Source organism: Zophobas morio, unplaced genomic scaffold (assembly GCF_036711695.1).
Source record: "Zophobas morio isolate AGI-343-1 ecotype UQ-CSIRO unplaced genomic scaffold, CSIRO_AGI_Zmor_V1 ptg000011l, whole genome shotgun sequence".
Taxonomy (NCBI): domain Eukaryota; kingdom Metazoa; phylum Arthropoda; class Insecta; order Coleoptera; family Tenebrionidae; genus Zophobas; species Zophobas morio.
In genome coordinates this window covers 3,258,025-3,279,462 of record NW_026972116.1, presented here as the reverse complement: position 1 = coordinate 3,279,462, position 21,438 = coordinate 3,258,025, and the positions used below count along the sequence as shown (strand labels likewise).

The 21,438-nt window shown below is 34.4% G+C and overlaps 1 protein-coding gene across 5 annotated transcripts in view; it reads right to left on the bottom strand.

Moving 5' to 3' along the window:
- The window catches only part of LOC135126678 (A disintegrin and metalloproteinase with thrombospondin motifs 12-like), a 90,431-nt gene that overhangs the window by 5,832 nt on the left and 63,161 nt on the right, over window positions 1-21,438 (bottom strand). For all 5 annotated transcript variants that reach the window (XM_064052741.1, XM_064052744.1, XM_064052745.1 and 2 more), the window contains 4 exons: window positions 17,270-17,394; window positions 17,105-17,222; window positions 16,886-17,012; window positions 16,712-16,832 (listed from right to left, as the gene is read on the bottom strand). In XM_064052741.1, the coding sequence (XP_063908811.1) occupies window positions 16,712-16,832; window positions 16,886-17,012; window positions 17,105-17,222; window positions 17,270-17,394 (491 nt within the window). The remainder of the gene's footprint in view (window positions 1-16,711; window positions 16,833-16,885; window positions 17,013-17,104; window positions 17,223-17,269; window positions 17,395-21,438) is intronic.

The following is a 21,438-nucleotide window of genomic DNA, read 5'->3' as shown; positions in this document are numbered from 1 at the left end:
CTACGTAAAACCTAAACACCACTCACCACTGAATAGGCAGCACGCGAAACCACCTCAATGTTTTTCCTATTTACACCCGATGGCTCCAATTAATAAGAAAGAGATAAAAATATCCGTGCGACTTGATCTGAAAAGAGATGAACAAGCCGGAAGCTAGCGGCCTGAAGCGGCACCCCGATCAACGTTTTAGCCAATGCAGTACTGAATGACGATGCGTCAAGGTCTACGGTCTCAATAGCAAGATGCATTCTCGGCGGAGGCTAGCTTCTACCGCTGAAGCCAAACGCGGAGTCACAGCATAGATATCAATCAGTAGAGACGGCTCGCCGTTTTTCGTGACCCGTTTTCGTGGGTAGTCGTTCGCATTATGACCGAATGAGGGCGCCCAACTGACGTCTAAAATATTTGAAATTTGGCAGTTTTGTTACAATATTTTTGCCAGTTTTGCTTGTTTAAGACTGCTTTTCCGGTAGAATTGTACAAATAGTATAAAAATGTAATTTTCACAATAAAATGTAAAATCTTTGTGCGCTTTATTCTCTCCCTCGTGTTTGGAATTCTTGGAAAAGATAGTAAACATAACACATTTTTTCTTTAAAAAGTCGTCGCAAACGAACAACAACCGGTGGTTATGAATAAAATAAAAACTGTAACAAATCATCGTGTTTATAAATTAAATATGGACTTTTCTTTTTTCTTATTGCGATTCACGATTATACGATTTGAGCAAACTAGACAGTTTGCAATAAATTGCGTACACGAATCAATTTTTGAAATTGTAAATGAAGTGATACTTTTTAAATTGGGTGGCGACATCTAGGAATAGTTTAGGCAACGACCACCGATGACGGCTTAAAATTCGGGTCAGAAAGAACAAAGGCGCCGACACGAGCTGTCTCTACTGATTGTTTTCTATGCTGTGGCGGAGTGGTGTGAATTATGATTGTAAGGGCGCAAATATAATTTTTTTTTCGACATTTTAACCTGATATATGATGAAAGTAAATTAAATCAAACAAAATATCCTGAAAAGTGACAAATGTCTACAAAAATACAAATTCTTTCATCGAAAAAATTAGAGGAAGCTCAGCTCCAAAAAACAGAGGAGGCTCAGCCTCCCCTGCCTCCTCTGAGGAGCCGCCACTGGTGGAACATGTGAAGAAGGTAAACTTAGCAAAGCTGAAACAATGCGAAGAAAATTGTACGTTGTGGGCATGCGGTAACATAATCTCATCAAAATTCAAAATTTTGTCCATCAGTTTACTTATTTGTAATCCGTAACGTCATGTAAAAGATGTGCGTATTTATATGATTACACTGGGCGCTAACGGCTTATTAGTTTATTTAATTTGAAATGAGGTTATATGTAGGTTCAAATTTTTATACTTATTTCCTAAGAAGGCATCAGTTTGGAATTTGCAATTGTGGGATTTCAATGAAACATACAATTGAATGAAAATGTGTTACTAGTAAAAGGCGATTTTGAATGTCTTTCTCTAATTCTACTGACACGAAAAATAATACGTGGTATCTTGTACTGTGGTAAGCGACATGTATATAGTTTTTTTGCTAAATTATGGATTGATTTCTTAATACAATCTCGTTAATAAAAAAAAACTTCACCATATCGGAACACAAAGCTCATTTTTACTCCAGAACTCAGATGTTAAAGAATTCCCAAAAGAGATGTGACAAATTTTGTCCATTACTAACAATCACATCACTATAGAATCAGAATTGAAGGAATCATCAAGTGCCTTTATAATGTTCGGTGCTGCAAGTGAACAAATAAACAACACTTCTGTCACCTCACTGAAAATGAACTGTTTAAACATACTCGTAGATTTTACAGTTTCATTAATTTAAATATGTATAGGAGTAAAAAATCGCGAACAGTAAGTTCACAACAAATTCGAGATTTTTTGAAAAATGCTTCTGATAGCAAATATTTATTTATGAAAGTATGTACTGCAATTTTTAGTTACATTTACTTCACGTAATATTTTAGATAGTTTGTGTTATTGCTTTAAATGGCGCCTGCCGGAAGCAAGAATTGAAAAATATGAAAATTGATAACTAGAGGGAATTTACTCATCATTAAAATTTCCGATTCTAAAACCAAAACACAATGCTCTTTCGTAGTGTCCAATACCTTATACCCGATGTGCAAAAAATATATGAATCTTTGCCCCTCTAGCCAGAACTCTAAAAATTTATTTTTTTTCTAAACTATAGAAATGAACAATGTACAAAGCAGTACGTTGGAATAAATAAGTTTGGTACAATTCCAAAAGAAATTGTTCTGCATTTAAGTCTACCCAACGCAAGCAAATACACCGGACATTGTTTCAGGCGGTCGTCAGCCACTATTCTTGTAGACGTGGGTGGTGATCTGTTAACACTAAAACGTCATCTGATGTAGCTGAAGGCTACGTCGATATATCAATTCAGAACAAGACTGCGACAGCAAATATTACAAGTGCAATAAATAACAACCATTCAATGTCGGAAAATAAAAATAAAACAATAACAAATTCGGTATTAAAATGTACTTGTATGGTCAACACAGTGTTATATTTGTCCACCTCCAATAACTTTAATAACGAGGCATCTACGTCACACTATAATCACTAATCAGACAAACTATTCAACACATAGTGATGAAACTAAAATAAATGTACCTACTCTAACTTCTCATAATAGCACTGTAACTATAAACAACTATACACTACCATGAATTTTAAATGTTCTGTTCTATTAATGGTTTGTTATATTTTCTGTGACATAAATCTGTTTAAAGCTAAAAAAAAGTTTAGTCGTAGAAAGAGAACTCGAGTGGTAAACCCATTACACACTTTTTCGAATTACGCCACTCGCTATCGCTCGTGGCTCAACCTTCGCAAAACGTTTGTAATGGGCGCCTGACCACTTTTATTATGTAATATACTATTACATGTCTTTTCGACTTCACTGTATTTACATGAACATATTTCTTTTCTGTGTCAGATCTTTACTCATTGTGCTTTTTTACGCCTAGGTTTGTGTTCGTATTGTACAACTATTACCATATGAATTATTAAATAAATTTTAACACCCAATCAATCTATCTGCATCGTTCTAGTGAAGGCGGTGACGATACTCTGCAGGCAATTAAGCAAATAAGCGAGGAATATCCGGATTAGTGGTGGCAAAGGATGCGATGTGGGTGCTAAGTAGCTTTGGAAATAAATTATGTATGAACTTTTCATGAACACGTGGGGACGTCGCCGCTCACATGCTACACATACATCGAGGAAGATCGTATGTAAAGCCCCCTGGATGAACGATTTCTTGCTGCACCAGATAATTCTGCAGGCGCGATCTTAATTATCGTATATCAGCACACCGCAATATAAAGATTTAGTGGTGGATTAGCGGCGCGGCTGTGGCCAGGATAGTGGCATTGTTGCGGAATTGTTGAAAGTTCTGGTTAACTAGATGGATATGTGCTTTATCTCGATAACGGTTTTGCTTGCGAGAGTCGATATGAGAAAATAATTAAATATCGTACCACTGAACAAAAAATCGTAAAATATTAATCCTGTACCTTACATACAACCATTACAACCATATTCGAAAAACAATTATTCCTCGAAAAGAGGTTATCGATTTTTTTCTATTTTAAAAACACTGATCCACAGAGCTGAACAAGTTCTTAAGTCGTTTTGGGAAAGCAAGCCGTTCTTCTCATAACCGTTTTACTTTGTAGTAGGCGACAATAAAGACAGAAAGACAGCTTGCTCTTGCAAGACCATCTTAAAACTGCTCTCACACACGTGAAAAATCGTGTAAACATACCTATACGTACATATACATATACAAGCATAAGATATGCGCTCTCTATTAACAATTGACGTTTGAAACAAATTCAAAACATAACGGGACAATTTCTGTAACGTTTTAGATTAATCATAATGTTAGTAAAATCTTTAATTCTGCATGGATCTTGTTTCGCGTGTGTTTCTTAATGAGTACACGTCTGTCTGCCTAATTAAGTACCTATCTCTTATAGTTTGTGTGCAAAACTTCTATTTCACTCACTAATTATTGCAATAGTTGGATAATGGAAAAATACTTGAGGCATTATACTGTATTTGATATCTACTTTAGAAATTTTTCTTACACTGGGTAGTATCCTTTTCCTTTCGTTAAATCATTCATTATCTAAAATTTTGATTAGAATCAGTGACATAAAACCATATAAGCATCTATCAGACAAATAGAAAAAAATTAACGGACGCCTCTAAATATTAATTAAAGGAAAAGAATACAGACCATTGACTTTAAAAACTTTAGAATGAGAGTAGCGAAGAAAAAAGCACTGGTACCGCGCTTTCGACTAGGGTCATAAATGACTTTTCGAGCTCCTCCGAGAAACTGCTTGTTTCAGTGGCACGCAGGAAAGCATTTGCTGTGTACTGGGAATAAAATAAAAATAATTTAATAAGATGGAATATAAAAGCAGTAGCAATAAAATTTACTTGAGGTTTTTATGTTGCTAGAAATATTTTTGTTTTTATACCATAATTACACAAATAGTAAGATATGTATTTTACTCCATATAAATACATTTTAAGCCAAACGGCACCGCCCCCGATCCTCTGTTGATGCCTGCCCGCTCCTAATGTGGTACGGAAAGGGTTATAAATGGCTCTTGCATGGAACTCTTTTGTCGGCATTTCTTCAACATTGGTTAAATGAGACATGCTTCCTCCTGTGATTCTACATCCATGGCTATACTGGATTTATAGTCCTTCGTTAATTTAGGATTTTGACCACTATTTTCATAAAATGATGTTTGAAGCAAAGTTAAATATCGTTTTTAATTGGGAACAACGTTATCGTAAATATGAAATAGGTAAAAAAACTAGTAGAAATTTATTTCGCTTCTTTGAAAAATTATAAAATTATATTTTACACAATGCGTGAGAAAAAGAGAAAAAAACAAAAGGCCCAACTTGGAATCAAACGCAGGACCTCTGGTCCCCGCTCCCAACTCTTTTCGGCTACACCACGGTCGGAGTGTCTTAGGCTCACGGTAAACTGATATTATATTGTGCATTATGTTTTTGCGAAAGTTTGAACGGTTAGAGAAAAAATTGAAAGCGGATTCATCCACCACACATAGGAGTATATTGTTATGTAACAATTAAATCGAATAAACTTAGAATTCTTTGAAATGACGTCATCAGATTGTTGATCATAGCAAACTTTTGGTTAGCATTTAACCATCTACATTCCTAATATACACACAAAATTTGACAACCATCGGTCCAGCAGATTCGGAGAATACATGTCTAATAAAAATGGATACAGAAACCAAACAGACACGGAAACGGGAGAATACTTTTTCCGTACTGTAGGGGTTACGAAACGTCCAGAAAATATAAAAGTGGCCATTCATTCGATGGACTCGCTTACTATACTTCCTTAGCTTACGCTCGGGAAGTAAAAAAGTTAAGAAAAAATTATGGCACCCTCTATTTAGTTACATAGAATAAAACTGAAACATGTTAAAATCGGTGAGACTACCTTTAATAGCAACATTCATTGCATTTGTGAAACACATCAGTTTTTTTTAAGTATCAGCAACCGAGCAACATAAACGTTTTATAAACGCTAATGAATACAACAGGTTCTGTTCAAGAAAGCAGTTAACATAGACAACACTAAAATCAGAACTGATGTATTATAAGAGGTACAAATACAGCGGTTAGATATGCTGCACTTAGAAGTAATTACTACAAATGAATTATTTTATGTAGTAAGGATATACAGTATAAAAGCAATAATTCTAGCGCCCCCATACAAATTTAAAAATATAAATATGTACTTACTCGTTTGAACATTTTAAAAAATATATAGGTTCAGTTACGGTCTGCGCCCCTTTCGGCGCTGCATTGCGAGGTGCGGGGGTGCTATTTACGCCACTGATTGCAGTTCTTAATGTACCTACTGATGTTAAAGTTATTAGTAGAAGTGGCTACTACAAAATATAACCCAAGAAAATGTTCTAGGATGTAAATTAAAACTTGACAATTACGTTTATCTTTAACTAATTGTACGTATGTACGATCTATAACTCCACTAAGCAGTTTATTAGTTAACAATATACCTCTGCAGTTCAACCTAATAATACTAAGAGGGTAAATCGCTATAAACAACAAAGCAATCTTTGAAAATCCCTAAACGACATAAAAAGCAAATATTGGCGGGGTCAGAAAAACCTGGACGTCATAGTCTAAGAGCCAGTGGCCGGCTACCTGTATGTAATTGACCAGACCTCGAATTTTGTACAGAGAGTCTTCTCGATCCAACATACAAGGACTGAGGACTCACTAAGCCCAGCGCGGCTGGCGTAGCTGAAGCTCAGGTACGCCAGGTATCAAAAAATGACTAATTTTAAATGCATTTGACCATGTCTGCCATTTGGAAATTTTAAGATATATATTTATTTTTATTAAAAAATAACCATGGCAGACCATTATCACGCGTCTAACATCGTGGCAGACAATTTTGAAAGTGCAAAAAATATAAAATTTTCAAACTAATTTTGACCAAGTCTGCCGTTAATATATTTTGTTGATTGTAGTCTTAAAATATTATATTTATCACGGCAGACGTTTTTATTGAGTACATATACACTTCAGAAATCTTAACTACTACCCGAGCAGATATATAAAAATGACGCATTATATCTTACATTTATTTCATCTGCTTGAAATTAAATTTATTGTTGTTTTTAAAAATTGATATTTGATTGTATAATATCATTAACAGTTCGATAAGAATGACAGTTTCGAAAGTTCAAATGTATCAGTTGATTACCGACAAATGATACCAGTTCATCAGTACACCAATGTATAATAAAGAAATCAATGACAGCTTCTTTAAATTTCGTATTTTTTATCTCCTTTGTAAAATCTGATGGTCGTACCTAGTCAGGCCCAGAAAATGTGAAATCAATTAACGATGCGTCATGTCGTAGACTTCTTTCATTGTCTTTTATAGATGGATGCAAATATTGGTCGAAAATTACGTCGATTCTTCGTGCTGGATATTTTGTTATCATCTGCAAAAAATTTTTGGAAATATTTTCTAATGTTTTTGGTACTTCTTTCATAAAATGAAGAATGAAAAACGCATCAATTAAAAATACATCTGTATTGTGAGGTGGTTCCTGATCAATATTTGGTTCCAGACATTTAGCAAGTACAGATTTGACAGTTTTACAAATACTCCCATTTAAATGACATAAAGCTAGAGGTACAGGAGTTATCGGATACGATATGTGAATTCCTACAGAAATATCAATTTTTAAAAACAACAATGAATTTAATTTCAAGCAGATGAAATAAATGTAAGATATAATGCGTCATTTTTATATATCTGCTCGGCTAGTAGTTAAGATTTTGTTATCTGCTGAAGTGTATTATAGGTACTCAATAAAAACGTCTGCCGTGATAAATATAACATTTTAAGACTACAATCAACAAAATATATTAATGGCAGACTTGGTCAAAATTAGTTTGAAAATTTTATATTTTTTTGCACTTTCAAAATTGTCTGACACGATGTTAGACGCGTGATAATGGTCTGCCATGGTTATTTTTTAATCAAAATAAACATATATTTTAAAATTTCCAAATGGCAGACATGGTCAAATGCATTTAAAATTTGTCATTTTTTGATACCTGGCGTACCTGAGCTCCAGCTACGCCAGCCGCGCTGGGCTTAGTGAGTCCTCAGTCCTTGTATGTTGGATCGAGGAGACTCTCTGTACAAAATTCAAGGTCTGGTCAATTACATACAGGTAGCCGACCACTGGCTCTTAGACTATCATGGTCGTCCCACTGTCACAAAGTCTAAATTACACTTTCGATACCTTAAAGCACTTTTACTCACCTGTTTATTGTCAAACGGGCATAAGGGGAATTGTAACTTTTTTTTAGTTTTAGTTAGGGCCGGTTTATCAATGCTCAGTTAAAAGTGTCTGTTAAGTAACTGTCAGATAAGGGTAACTAGCAGTTAACGGAGGTAAAGTGTTTATCAATGCACGATGTTTCTTCCAGTTTCGTAGCTCGAAGTTTAGCTGTTACTCTCTTAAGTTGGTAACGCTCACCCCACTGGAAATGAGTTGTGATTGGTCAGTTCAAAACTACCCCGACCTTGAAAGTTCCATCAGATTCGATCCGCATTCGGTATTCAACGATTGTATATCGCGTTTCACGTGATCAATCATGAAAAAGCAAAATTTAGCATTAGAAAAAAAGTATTGGAAATTAAAAAGGAAACAAGTAGGTACACCTATAAATAAATACAGAGAGATCGAAAAAGAAATTAGTCAAAGTTGGCCATGCACGAAAAGGCGTTTGTCTTAGGGCCGGTTGCATAAACGCAAATCAAATTTAATCTCTGATTAAGAACAATTGTAACTATGATAATAACAATCGTTACTATGGAGTTAATCAGAGATTAACTTTGATTTGCGTTTATGCAACCGGCCCTTAGTTTAAAATATTTTTTTATTAATCGTCACGTTGACAAAAGTAATTTGCACTGTTATCAAACGAAATTAAAGCTTTTTTGTTATTAGAATCTTCAGAAATGGGATAAATTTTAGACAAAATTGGGAAACGGTGATTTTAATTCATTCTTATGTGTTTTAAAAGTAGGCGTCATAATTCTAATTTTAAACTGTCAATTTGACATTTAATAAAAAAAATTAAATTACCCTACCACCGTGATTACGACAAACGGCTTGTCGTGCATGGCCTACTTCGATTAATTTCTTTTTCGATCTCGCGGTATTATTAGATAGGTTTTTAATTTTTGGTACCTACATTAGACCTGGAAAATAATCAGCTAATAATACGTGTTTTTCTCATCTTTTCTCTGTCAATTTGTTGCACAACATAAGTCCTCATCAAAATATTGTTAAATTCATAACAGATTTATTTGGATTTGTTAGGTTATGTTGTCACTAACTGGTGGATAACGTTTTAACTGACAGTTTGAACTGTCAGTTAATTTATCAGGCACTTTGACCACCAGTTTTGAGCTAGCGGGTAATGATAAACAGGTTAACTCACAGACAAGCTTTAACTGCCAGTTACTTTAACTTAACTGCGCATTGATAAACCGGCCCTTAGTCTTGTAAACTTCAAACGTCAAAGTAACAATAAAGCATATATTACATCAAAATTTTCAAAATGACAGAAAAATGACGTTTAAGATGTTCTGGCCCCGACCGCATTTGCTTTTTATACTGTTTAAGGATTTCCAAAGATTGTATTTCTAAAAGTAGATATTTCATTTAGAGACCGCAATATTTTAATTTTGTTGTGAGTTAAAGATTTATTTATACGGGCAAGCCGAACTATCTAACCTCTGAGGTAAAATATCTGTTACGCATTATGTATAAGTAAAAGCTAATCATTTCAAATTATCATTGCAAATATGTATTATTATTAAAATAGGCCACAAAAAAAGGCGTCTTATTCAATGTTGCATCTAAGTTACGGACAATACAGAGATTCCCCAGAGTTTGGTAATTTGCAATTTTTAAATTTCACACGTAAACCACCAAAATATTCTGATAACGTTATTAAAAAGTGACGAATCCCCGTTCGAAGCCTGTTTACCGTCGTTAGTTGTATTATGAATAACAGGAATGAAAATCACAGGTTTTTTACAAACCAATGTCTGTCGCTTATCAAGTTATCATTATCAACGCGTAAACTAATTTAGTTAGCTGAAGGTTAAACAATTCAATGCAAATCTGTCAAAATCAAATTCAAAAGTTTGCATTCTATTATATTGGCGGTATGCAACGAATGGTCAAAGCTCCCTGATTAAAAAAACTGGCCGAAAGTTGTTTCGACAGAACTTCCCGTCCTTCTGAAGTACGATGAAACATATCCAGCATTTTCGAGTTGAAATTTTTCTTTACACAGTTTTGTGATGACGTCATCAACATTTTTGCAAGTACGTGTACAACTTGGATTGGTGTAGTGTAATCCTAAAAATAACAGTATTGTACTTCCAAATTATTCTGGGACAATGGAGTGAGCCGTTCCTGAATTAATCAATTGACCCTTTTCCTGTAAGATCGTAAAACTTCCGTAGTGACTTTTCGTGCGCACGCTTCTTCAAAACCACGTTGGAAATAGTATCCGGCACTCCGGCAACAGAGCAAAGGTCTGTGACGACAAACCGCTTTGACAGAATGCAACCGGAAACACATGCTTAACCAGTCGCTCATTGGTTAATTTTAATTTGGCGCTCCAAAAATCTGATTTCGCCTGCGCGATGTTGTCTCACTCTGTATCACTGGAATTTATATAATCTCTACTCACTTTGCTTACAGGAAAAGGGTCAATAAAATAAATTGACCCATTCATTAATTTGTTGAGACACCCTGTATAAGCAAATCTAAAAAATTTGAATGCAATGATAAATCACAAGTATTGACCCTTTTCCTGTAAGATCGTAAAACTTCCATCGTGACTTTCCGTGCGCACGCATCTGTGACCACAGTATAGACAACAGTCAGTATGGACAACTCGTGTCGGCGCCTTTGATCTTTTTGACCCGAATTTTAAGCCGTCATCGGTGGTCGTTGTCCAAAATATTTCTAGACGTCGCCACCCAATTTAAAAAGGATCACAAACGCTTCATTTTAAAATTGATTCGTGTACACAATTTACTACACTTTGTGCAAATGAATTTTTGGAAAAGACTAGTACACTATAGTGTAAAAACAATAACATTTTATAACTAGTTGATCTTAGAAACCACACAGTCTATTATAATAAATAATTAATTAAGCGCCCTATAACAGGGATGCCATGTTGAAATTTAGATGTGGCCCGCTTCTCTGATTACGATTTTACGTTTCATTAATTTCTTTTTCATGATGGCTGTAAATGGTTGTAAAATTCAACGTTATTAGAAAATGCTAATAAATATATGTACATTTAATTTTTTTACAAAAAAAAAAAATAAACAGTAAACAATGGTCCTATGAAAACGTGAACAAAGCTTTTTAAAATGTCTCTGTGAAAATTACACTTAACTGCAATAATTACATCGGAAGATCAGCCTTAAATCATCAAAACCAATGCAACTAAACTGCCAAATTTCAAATATTTCACAATTCACATTAACGTCACTAGATAACAAAAGTACCGCAGTTCAATGTCCCAATGTGTAAGAAAGAGAAGTACCTTGCGTTGCGCGCCCTCCTACGGTCACAAGACAAACGACCACCCATGAAAACGGGTCAGTAATAACAGCGAGTTGTCTCTACTGATTGATATCTATACTGTGCTGTGACAACAAACCGCTTTGACAGAATACAACCGGCTACACATGAGTAATCTGTCGCTCATTGGTTAATTTTAACTTGGCGCTCCAAAAATCTGACTTCGCCTGCGCGATGTTGTCTCACTCTGTATCATTGGAATTTATATAATGTCTACTCACTCTGCTTACAGGAAAAGGGTCAATAGGCTCATCATATTTTACACATTTAAGAATATATTCAGCAATATTTTAAGGTGACGTCATCAATTTTTTAGGGGGGGCTAGACTAGGAAATACATTTTGATCAAACATTTATCATGCTTATCACAACCTGAAAACATCTGCAAGATTTTAAAGCATTCGATTTTACAGATTCAAAATTAAATTGCAAAATGTTGTTTTGTAATTTTTATTTTTTTTCCAAAAATCTGGACGTTTCCGGTAAAAACTTAACACGCCGTCATAAACTGCATGTGTAGGATAAGGTATTTTATTTTATACAATTTAAAACGTATTTACTATGTACAATTTTGAAGTGACGTCATGAAATTTTTGGGAGGGGATGGTTAGACAAATTTTGGTTATCGTTTTACCATCCACATTCGATTACAATACTTCCTTCGCTTACGCTCGGGAAGTAAAAAAATAAATGTCAACTTGTTTGAATTACCGTCATAAAACAAATTATAAAAATGTGTACAATCACAGATGTATACATTTTTATAGAGATCTTTATACAACACAAAATAAACTCGGAACTTCCTTCTCTACAAAAACAAGTGTGTATTTTTAGCTTAACATTGGATACAATGCACTGATTTGTGGTTTTTAAAAATGAACATAGGGATTGAGTCCATAGTTTGTCCATAACAAATTAAATTAATAAAAATGATTTTTAAATCATTTAAAAATAATTTTAAAAAAATCTTGTGGGCAATGCTTTCTGTTCATTTGAGGAGTTCCACTATTAGCTTTTCCATTTGACTCATTTCTGAGGTATTATTAGTATTATTACTGTAATTAGTGTGTGGAATGTTACACTTATAATTTCTTTTTAAATTAAAAGTATTGCATTACCATAAATTATTAATATTAAAAATTATTAATAGTATTATTATTTGAAGACCCATCATTGTCCCGAAAATGACAGCAATCGGGCAAGACTTGTATCATTACGGGTACCAAAACCAAGTATTGATTAGAGTATTAAAAACTTTCGAGATCCTAGAATTAAGTACTTATTGGCGCATCATTTGAAAAGTGACCTACACTACTCTGACCTACTAGTGCTAACCTTTTCTGATTGACATAATCAGTCTGTTCGAGAAACAAACAAACAATACGACCTGTGCCTAAGAAAACAACCTTTTGACAATTACTGAATCATCTAATTGGAAAGATTTCAAATTCTCAACTAAACAACTATTTGGAATTACACCTACATTGAAACTTCCTGAAGATCTGAAGATTTAGTACTACCTACATTTATATCGATAAATAAATGTAGATATTTTGAAATTTTGGTGTGATATATATTTGATTGTGTTGTGGGTGTGGTAGGAACAGCCATGTCAATAAAAATGGCTTCATTAGTATGTTTCTTTACAAGTATGATATCTGATCTGTACCTGTAATGTTTTTGTTTATAAGTATTGTGCGATCCCAGTAGAATTTGCTTATATTCGGTGTTTTTAAGGACTGCTGCAGATATGTAATAGGGTGTCGTATCTTGGATTTCTCAACACTAAACCTCATTCCAGTGTTATCGGAAAACTGTTCTGTTAGATGTACGATATTAGTTTTGTTAACTGATTCTTCATATTAACGTATTATTATTATATAAATGGTTTGAAAATCAACGCTTACTCTGATGCAACAAATAATTAGCACTATAATAGTTTTCCAGGAATTACTATCAATTTTCTTCCAAAAGAAATGGTATATATTTCTATAATCACATTTATCTTACGTTTTGGGATGCGGGTATCAAATTGCTTAATTCTGTTCATTTGATTTTTATGTCTATATCGATTTTTATTAGACAGATAATATCCCATTGTCGACAAATCTTATATGTCTGTTAGGAATCTTATTTTTATGTAGATGATTAATATTATGATTATTATTAAATTATTATGCAATAAGAATGGAGCAGAGGCAAAGCCTGTGATGCTCTCCTAATACAATTTGTGTGAAAATAAAAATCATATACAAGTACCTAGATACATTACAAAATTAAATATACAAAGCAAAATTAATTACTAATGAACTAAAAAAAAATGACAATTACCATCAAAACAAAATTAATTACATTTAGGTTACACTATGTCTAAACCAACTTTATGTATTGAGTCTAATCTGTTCTTATAACTGTTAATAGAGGGAGCAGATATCACTTCTAGAGGCAATGAGTTCCAGGAATGGAAGATTTTATTTGTAAAGAAGAATTGACGTTGTTTGGTCCTGAACCTTTCTTTCGCCAGTTTTAAGAGGTGTCCACGTAGTCGGTTATCTTGATTTAACACAAAAAAATGTTGCGTCTTCTGGTCAAAGAAACCACTTAGAGCTTTATAGGCGAAAATCAGATCTCCACGGAGACGACGTTGATTCAAAGTTGGGAGATGTAATAATTTAAGTCGTTCCTGATAATAATTACGAATGGATGGTTACATTAGACAATTAGCGAAATTACGTTCCGTACAACGTATTTTACGTTAACGTACATAATCGCCAATAAAGACACCGCATTTTCTATGTTTCCATAGATATAACAGTTTTTTCTACGTTTTGCGTGCTGTACGTTCTATGGAACGTGGTTTCGCTAATTGTCTATTATTCTTGTAGCTCTACGCTAAACTGTTTCAATTATTAGTTTGTTATCTCTTATAAGCATCGGTGACCAGATCCCGGCAGCGTGTTCGAGCAGTGGACGAATATATGATTTAAACCGGAATGGGACTATTTGGCGCGACCGACTTGGCGCGGCCAACTTGGCGCGGCCAACTTGGCGCGGCCAACTTGGCGCGGCCGACTTGGCGCGAGCCATTTTGGCGCAAAGCCAACTTGACGCAAGGACACTTTGGCGCAAGCCATCTTGGCGCGAGCCATCTTGGCGCGAGTACGTCGGTATATAATATAAACAATATTTATTGTTTGTACTGTGGTTGGCACCCTGTTATTTATGCTAAGTGTAGGCAACCAAATACACAGTTTCATTCGCACAAATTCCAATAACTAAATGATCCACAGAGCAAGAAGTTCCACGTTTAGGAGTATGTTCATAATGGGGTGCAGGGCGCGAAGCGCCCGTGTGTCCATTAAAAAGTCGACATTACCCCTCCACGCGTTGGAGACTATAAAAATTAGGTTATGCTAACAACGGGTGCAATTTTTATATATTTATATCTATTTTTCCTGGTGCGAGTTCATTCGCGCCAAGATGGCCCGCGCCAAGTTGGCTTGCGCCAAAGTGTTCCTGCCCCAAGTTGGCTTTGCGACAAAATGTCTCCCGTTAAGTCGGCCGCGCCGAATTGTCCTAGATCGGATTTAAACAGATAACAGAAAGACTGGAAATCTAGGTTGCGAAAAGCCTTGGAGAACAGGAAAATTGATCTGTTAGTTCGCTTCACTATCTCACCGACATGTTGAGACCAGGATAGGGAAGGTGTGATGGTGATACCAAGATCAGAGTGGTATTCAACAACTTTTAACTGTTGGTTGGCAATGTTAAGCGTGAGTAAAGGATTGTTGGTTCCTAAGTGCATTAAGACATATTTATCCAGATTTAATGGGATTAGCCAATTTTGATATCATTCTTTCACAGAGTGCAGATCCAATTGTAGGGAGTTGTGATCAGTTAGCGGATTGGCATAGATTTTGTAATAATCAGCATAGTGATCCGATCTAATCTGCAAGCTAAGATCAGCAATATAGGACGAAAATAACGCGGGGCCTAAAACTGATCCTTGCGGAACTCCTGAGCACACGCAACGCTGAGTAGAAACACAAGAGCGTACGGAAAAAGTTCTACCGGTTAAAAACGCAACGATCCATTTTAATAAACGACTTCGGATTATTCTAATTCATAGAATAATCTATGGTCCGGGACGCGATCGAAAGCTTTAGCAAAGTCCAAGTAGATAATGTCAACAGGACTGCCTTCATCAAGGGATAAGGACCACTGATTAAAACACTGAAGAAGACAGGTCACTTTGATTTGTGAGGTAAAAATCCATGTTGGGTAGAGGGTATAACGTTATTTTCCAGTAAAAAATTTAACAAATATTTCACAATTATTCTTTCCATAATTTTTACGCACACAGAGGTCAAGCTGATGGGACTATAATTGGCTGCTTCTGTTTTTTTTCCTTTCTTAAAGATTACTGTGACATGAGCAATAGATGAGGCACTAAATTCAAATAATGAACTACATGTACAAAGCAGTGAATAGAGTGGCAATACATTTCTCTCCAAAGAAGTATATATATTTTGTAATCATTGTTGAATAACTTTTTGCACTAAATTTTGGTCATATGAGCAAACAAGAACACTGTTTTGAAGATAAAATTCAATAATCGGTGCAATAATCTTTATCGCGGAACGACGTGGAGTCGCCTAGTGTCAATTCGCTTAAGAATCATGTCGACTCTTTTTTCTCCAAATACTTATTTTTCTTAGTTATAGTACTGGTTTTGTAATTTTTATATATTTTTTTCCATTGCCGTTTTTTCGTTAAGTTATACAGTTTATAGTACCGAGGTCCTCACTGTATCTTTATTACTTAATAATAATAATATAAATAATTCTTTATAGTGTATGTACCTACTCATATTTTTACATAAACAATATCTAACGACTATATGTTTATTATTTTAATTGTATAATGCTGGTTGTTCTATATGTATAAGATTTCACATGGAGCGTTGTTGTGAGAAGGGTTCAAAGTATCGAAAACACAAAGATCTAACAAACATTGTAAAATATTTCATATAAATGACATAATTTGATGGATATCTGATCTATATTAATTTGAACGTTTATGCCAAAGAAACTTGTTATGTTATTGAAATAGGTAAACCAAAATTCATAAAAAAAATGTGAGTATTAAATAATGGTCTGGTTATTATGAGAGTACTGTAAACCATTTTCTAATGAATCTTAAGCATCTTAAATATCATATTCAATGAAGAACTCTGAGTTTAATTCTTCATAGTTTAAAACTTGAAAATATTCACCTATATGTTTTGAAATGGAGAAAAAAAATCCAAGTAGACAACCAAAACTCACAATTCAACCTAGCGATAACGAAAAAGTGAAGAATATTTGAATTCAAAAATGTAAAGGAATTTAATGTTGTTATCACTTACGAAAAAAACTAAATCCTCAGTCAGTGGGCCATGTATGACAAGCTTTTCCTTCTTTGGTTCCGGATGACTATAAACACCCTCGATTTCTCCAAACTTTTTGTCACCATTAAGCTCTTCTCGACTGCAAGTATTACAAATTTGAGCCAGGTGACTTGTATTATTTCATGAACTTACTGGTTGCCGTTCAAAAAAAATCTGCTTCCGCTGACATCACTAATAGCAATTGTATTCATGGATGGCGCCAACTCTTCAATAAGGACGTTCCTGCTACCCACAGGTATAGTAGCTACTTTGACGTAATCTAAATATTGTCATAACACAATAGTCAGTGAAATAATTTAAGGCAGGTTTAAAATTATTTATAAAAACCTTTATTTCAAAATAGTTACATACCTCTTCCCCGTTCATTATAGACTTTTTCTACAACTTTGCATTGAGTACCATCACCATTACAAACCCCACAAATATCTTCAACAGCATTAGAATCAATCTCCCCGTCACAGCCTACTTTCTGTAATAATAAGAATGCACCAAAGAGATAATTAAGAAAATACTAACCTTGCAGACTCCAGAAATACACATGTTTTTTGTGCCAGGTTTACATCGTGTTCCGTCTTTGGTTCTAGGTTCTAATTTAGCAAAAGTACGTTCTTGGTTAATACAGTACAAAACACAAGGTTCATCTAGAAATAAAGAATATTAAATAGTGTTTCATTGTTATGAGCGCAATAATCCAAAGTTAAACAACTAACAACCACTGGCGATTCGTGATTGTAAGTTAAGCTGGACACACAATTAAAATTATTTATATTTATATGTTATATTTGCTCATCATATTATAGAATTACCTTCAAAAACTAAAGAATTTCTTAAATTCTTAAAGAATTTTCAAGTCTATTAGCTGCTGTATGAGTCTATTATCTACTTATCATGTCTTATTGCTATTAGTATACTATCTTTGATGATTCGCATTATTTAGTTTCTCGAAAGTTTATTATTAATGTTACAGTATTCAAACCGATTACTGTGAATCCGAAGTAAATTCTTGGTTGTTTTAACTCTGGAAAGTTTTCGAACATCAGTTGGTTAAATTAGAAAATTAATTGAAATAATGTTTTTAATGTCGAGATAGTAGTTAACGCCCTCAGGGCCGGTTTATCAATGCTCAGTTAAAAGTGTCTGTTAAGTAACTGTCAGATAAGGGTAACTAGCAGTTAACGGAGGTGAAGTGTTTATCAATGCACGATGTTTCTTCCAGTTGCGTAGCTCGAAGTTTAGCTGTTACTCTCTTAAGTTGGTAACGCTCACACCACTGGAAATGAGTTGTGATTGGTCAGTTCAAAACTATCCCGACCTTGAAAGTTCCATCAGATTCGATCCGCATTCGGTATTCAACGATTGTATATCGCGTTTCACGTGATCAATCATGAAAAACCAAAATTTCGCATTAGAAAAAAAGTTTTGGAAATTAAAAATGAAACAAGTAGGTACACCTATAAATAAATACAGAGAGATCGAAAAAGAAATTAGTCAAAGTTGGCCATGCACGAAAAGGCGTTTGTCTTATTTTAAAATAATTTTTTATTAATCGTCACGTTGACAAAAATAATTTGCACTGTTATCAAACGAAATTAAAGCTTTTTTGTTATTAGAATCTTCAGAAATGCGATAAATTTTAGACAAAATTGGAAAACGGTGATTTTAATTCATTCTTATGTGTTTTAAAAGTAGGCGTCATAATTCTAATTTTAAACTGTCAATTTGACATTTAATAAAAAAAATTAAATTACCCTACCACCGTGATTACGACAAACGGCTTGTTGTGCATGGCCTACTTAGATTAATTTCTTTTTCGATCTCGCGGTATTATTAGATAGGTTTTTAATTTTTGGTACCTACATTAGACCTGGAAAATAATCAGCTAATAATAAGTGTTTTTCTCATCTTTTCTGTGTCAATTTGTTGCACAACATAAGTCCTCATCAAAATATTGTTAAATTCATAACAGATTTATTTGGATTTGTTAGGTTATGTTGCCACTAACTGGTGGATAACGCTTTAACTCACAGTTTGAACGGTCAGTTAATTTATCAGGCACTTTGACCACCAGTTTTGAGCTAGCGGGTAATGATAGACAGATTAACTCACAGACAAGCTTTAACTGCCAGTTACTTTAACTTAACTGCGCATTGATAAACCGGCCCTGAGTCTATCTTTATTTGTTAAAAAGGTTTTTATTCTTTTCCATGTAGGAAAACACCTTTAATTTTTCAGAATTGTTATAGGAAGATGTAGTAAGCTTTTAAAAGTTTTACTGATTCAGGGAACATGCTATTTTTAACCTTTGTTAATTTTTTATTCACTGTTTCAAACTTTTAATGCAAGAATAGAAGGGCGAGCAAAAGATGTATGTAGTGGTAATTCAGTTTAAATTGTCACATATACATATTATTATCCAAGTGTCGCCTTTTAGACCAAGTTGGTCCTTCTTCAATCTTAAAATCTTCATCAGTTAAGGCGCGCTTTGACTCTTGTGAGGCGTGCAATAGGTTTTCAAAATGTAAGTAATACCCATTATTAACAGACCTATTGAAATTTAACCTGACTTTTCCACAACTTTCACTACATAACACAAGGGCAGTTTTATTAAAAATTAGCTTATCATAATTTTTTCATTTTTATGAAATTTTTGCAAAACGTGTCTTTAAAAACTACTCCTCTAATAGGTATCTCAATTATTTGTGAAAATTTCATAACGCGCTTTTTGACCACGATTTTCAACTTACAAAACTCTAAAAATTACAAGAGAAATATTTTCGACTTTTTGTGTCGTAAAAACTGCAGTGTACTGGTGGGTTTAGCATTCTATCAGATTGCCCGCTTTCTTCACAGACTTCAAAAGGCTTGCATCTAACAAATTACCCAATATCACCTCCTATACAGGGTATTTTTGAAATAGATGGAAACTTTTTTTAAGGTAATTGGTCATGACGTAGAGAATTTATGCATCAAATATTGATCTAATAAAAATCCTTTAGTTTTCGAGATAAAATTGATTGAAAATCTGTTAAAATTTGCGTGTGCGCTACTGATTCCAAAAATGTTAAAGGTAAATTTGATCACTATAGTAATTTAAAGTAGGTAAAATTGTTGCTTGTTAACATGACAATACATTCATTAGCCCATCATTTTTTGACGTTTTTTCAATTTTTTGGAAGAACAAAATGAATTTTTCTAATTCTGAAATGACTGACATGGTTCTGATGTATGGACAAGCCTTAAGAAACTCCTTGGAAGCTCGACTTTTAGACCAAGAAGCATTTTCCGAACGAAGATTGCCAAATCATAAAACATTTGCTAACGTTGTTCAGCGTCTACGAGGAAATGGGAAATTTCAACCTCGTTTTAGTGATCGTGGTCGTGAAAGGACAGAACGGACACTTGATGCCGAAGAAGAAATTTTGAATGTCGTTGAAAACGATCCAGGTATAAGCATTAGACGATTGTCTTACCGAGTGGGAGTTTCACCTTTTGTGGTGTGGGGAACTCCACATGAACAAGGCAACAATCATTGATTAGACGTGCGGAAGCGTGTATACGAAATGGTGGTGGACATTTTGAAAACTTGCTCTAGTTGCATACGTTACGTTTTGTTTCATTTTATGGTTGATTAAATTATGATTTTGAAGTTTTAATTGTCAGTTCATTAATTATTGTCATTGTTTATTTGTTGCTAGCAATAAATTAATAGCAACAGTAGTTACACCTCGGCAGTTTTCAGTTACTAGGTTTCACATTTTTTCGTGAAACCATTATTTATCAGTGGAGGAATGAATGTTTGGATAGGGGTTAAATTTTCCTTTCAAAATTTTACTAAAACAACAAACGTTCATTTGACTTCTTAGGTTCCCTATATTCACCAGATTTTTTGTTTCCATGTATTTCAATAACACCCTGTATTATAGACTGGAGCATATGGAATTCCTCAGGACGCGGAAAAACCCATGAGCCGCAGGCAGTGGCGAAGCTTTACTAGTACTTACTGCTTAAGGATGGTGGTTGTTCCTACAACGATGCCTTAGGTCTTAAGGCGGGAAAGGCGGAAGCCACGAGAAGCTCAGGAGAATTTCATGACAGATAAGCTATCCTAAGTTTGACATATATGAAGCATTTTATCAACGGCCCACTTGTGTCAAGTCTTCCATAACTGCCTGCAGTGCTTATTCTTTCAATAATTGGATTCTGCATTTCGTTTTTAATATACACTTCGCCGCAAAATTAACGCATAAGTTGCAAAGATTAACAATTTGGAAGAATTTTTTTTCTATGTATTGTGAGTAAGATATAAATTAAACATCCTATGCAGTAATTACGAAAAATAACTTTTATTTGAAATTGAAACAAAGAAAACTAACTCCGGAACAAAACTTAATACCTGTTTATCTGTAAAACGACAGTCACGACCATATTTTCCATTCAGTCATGGGTGGTGCCACCTCTGGCCTTGATAACGGCTGGACCTCTTGGTCAGATGTTTACAATGTCTATTCAAATTTCGTTTTGGTCACAATTATCCCAAAGTTCTACCAACCTGTTTCCTACTTATTTTAGTGTTTGGTGCAGATGTGAAGCTCTTAAATGCCTTCCTGAGAAGTCCCACACATGTTCTCTCGGATTTAAGTCCGAACTCTTTGCAGGCCCTACCATAGTTGTAATATTGACCTCTT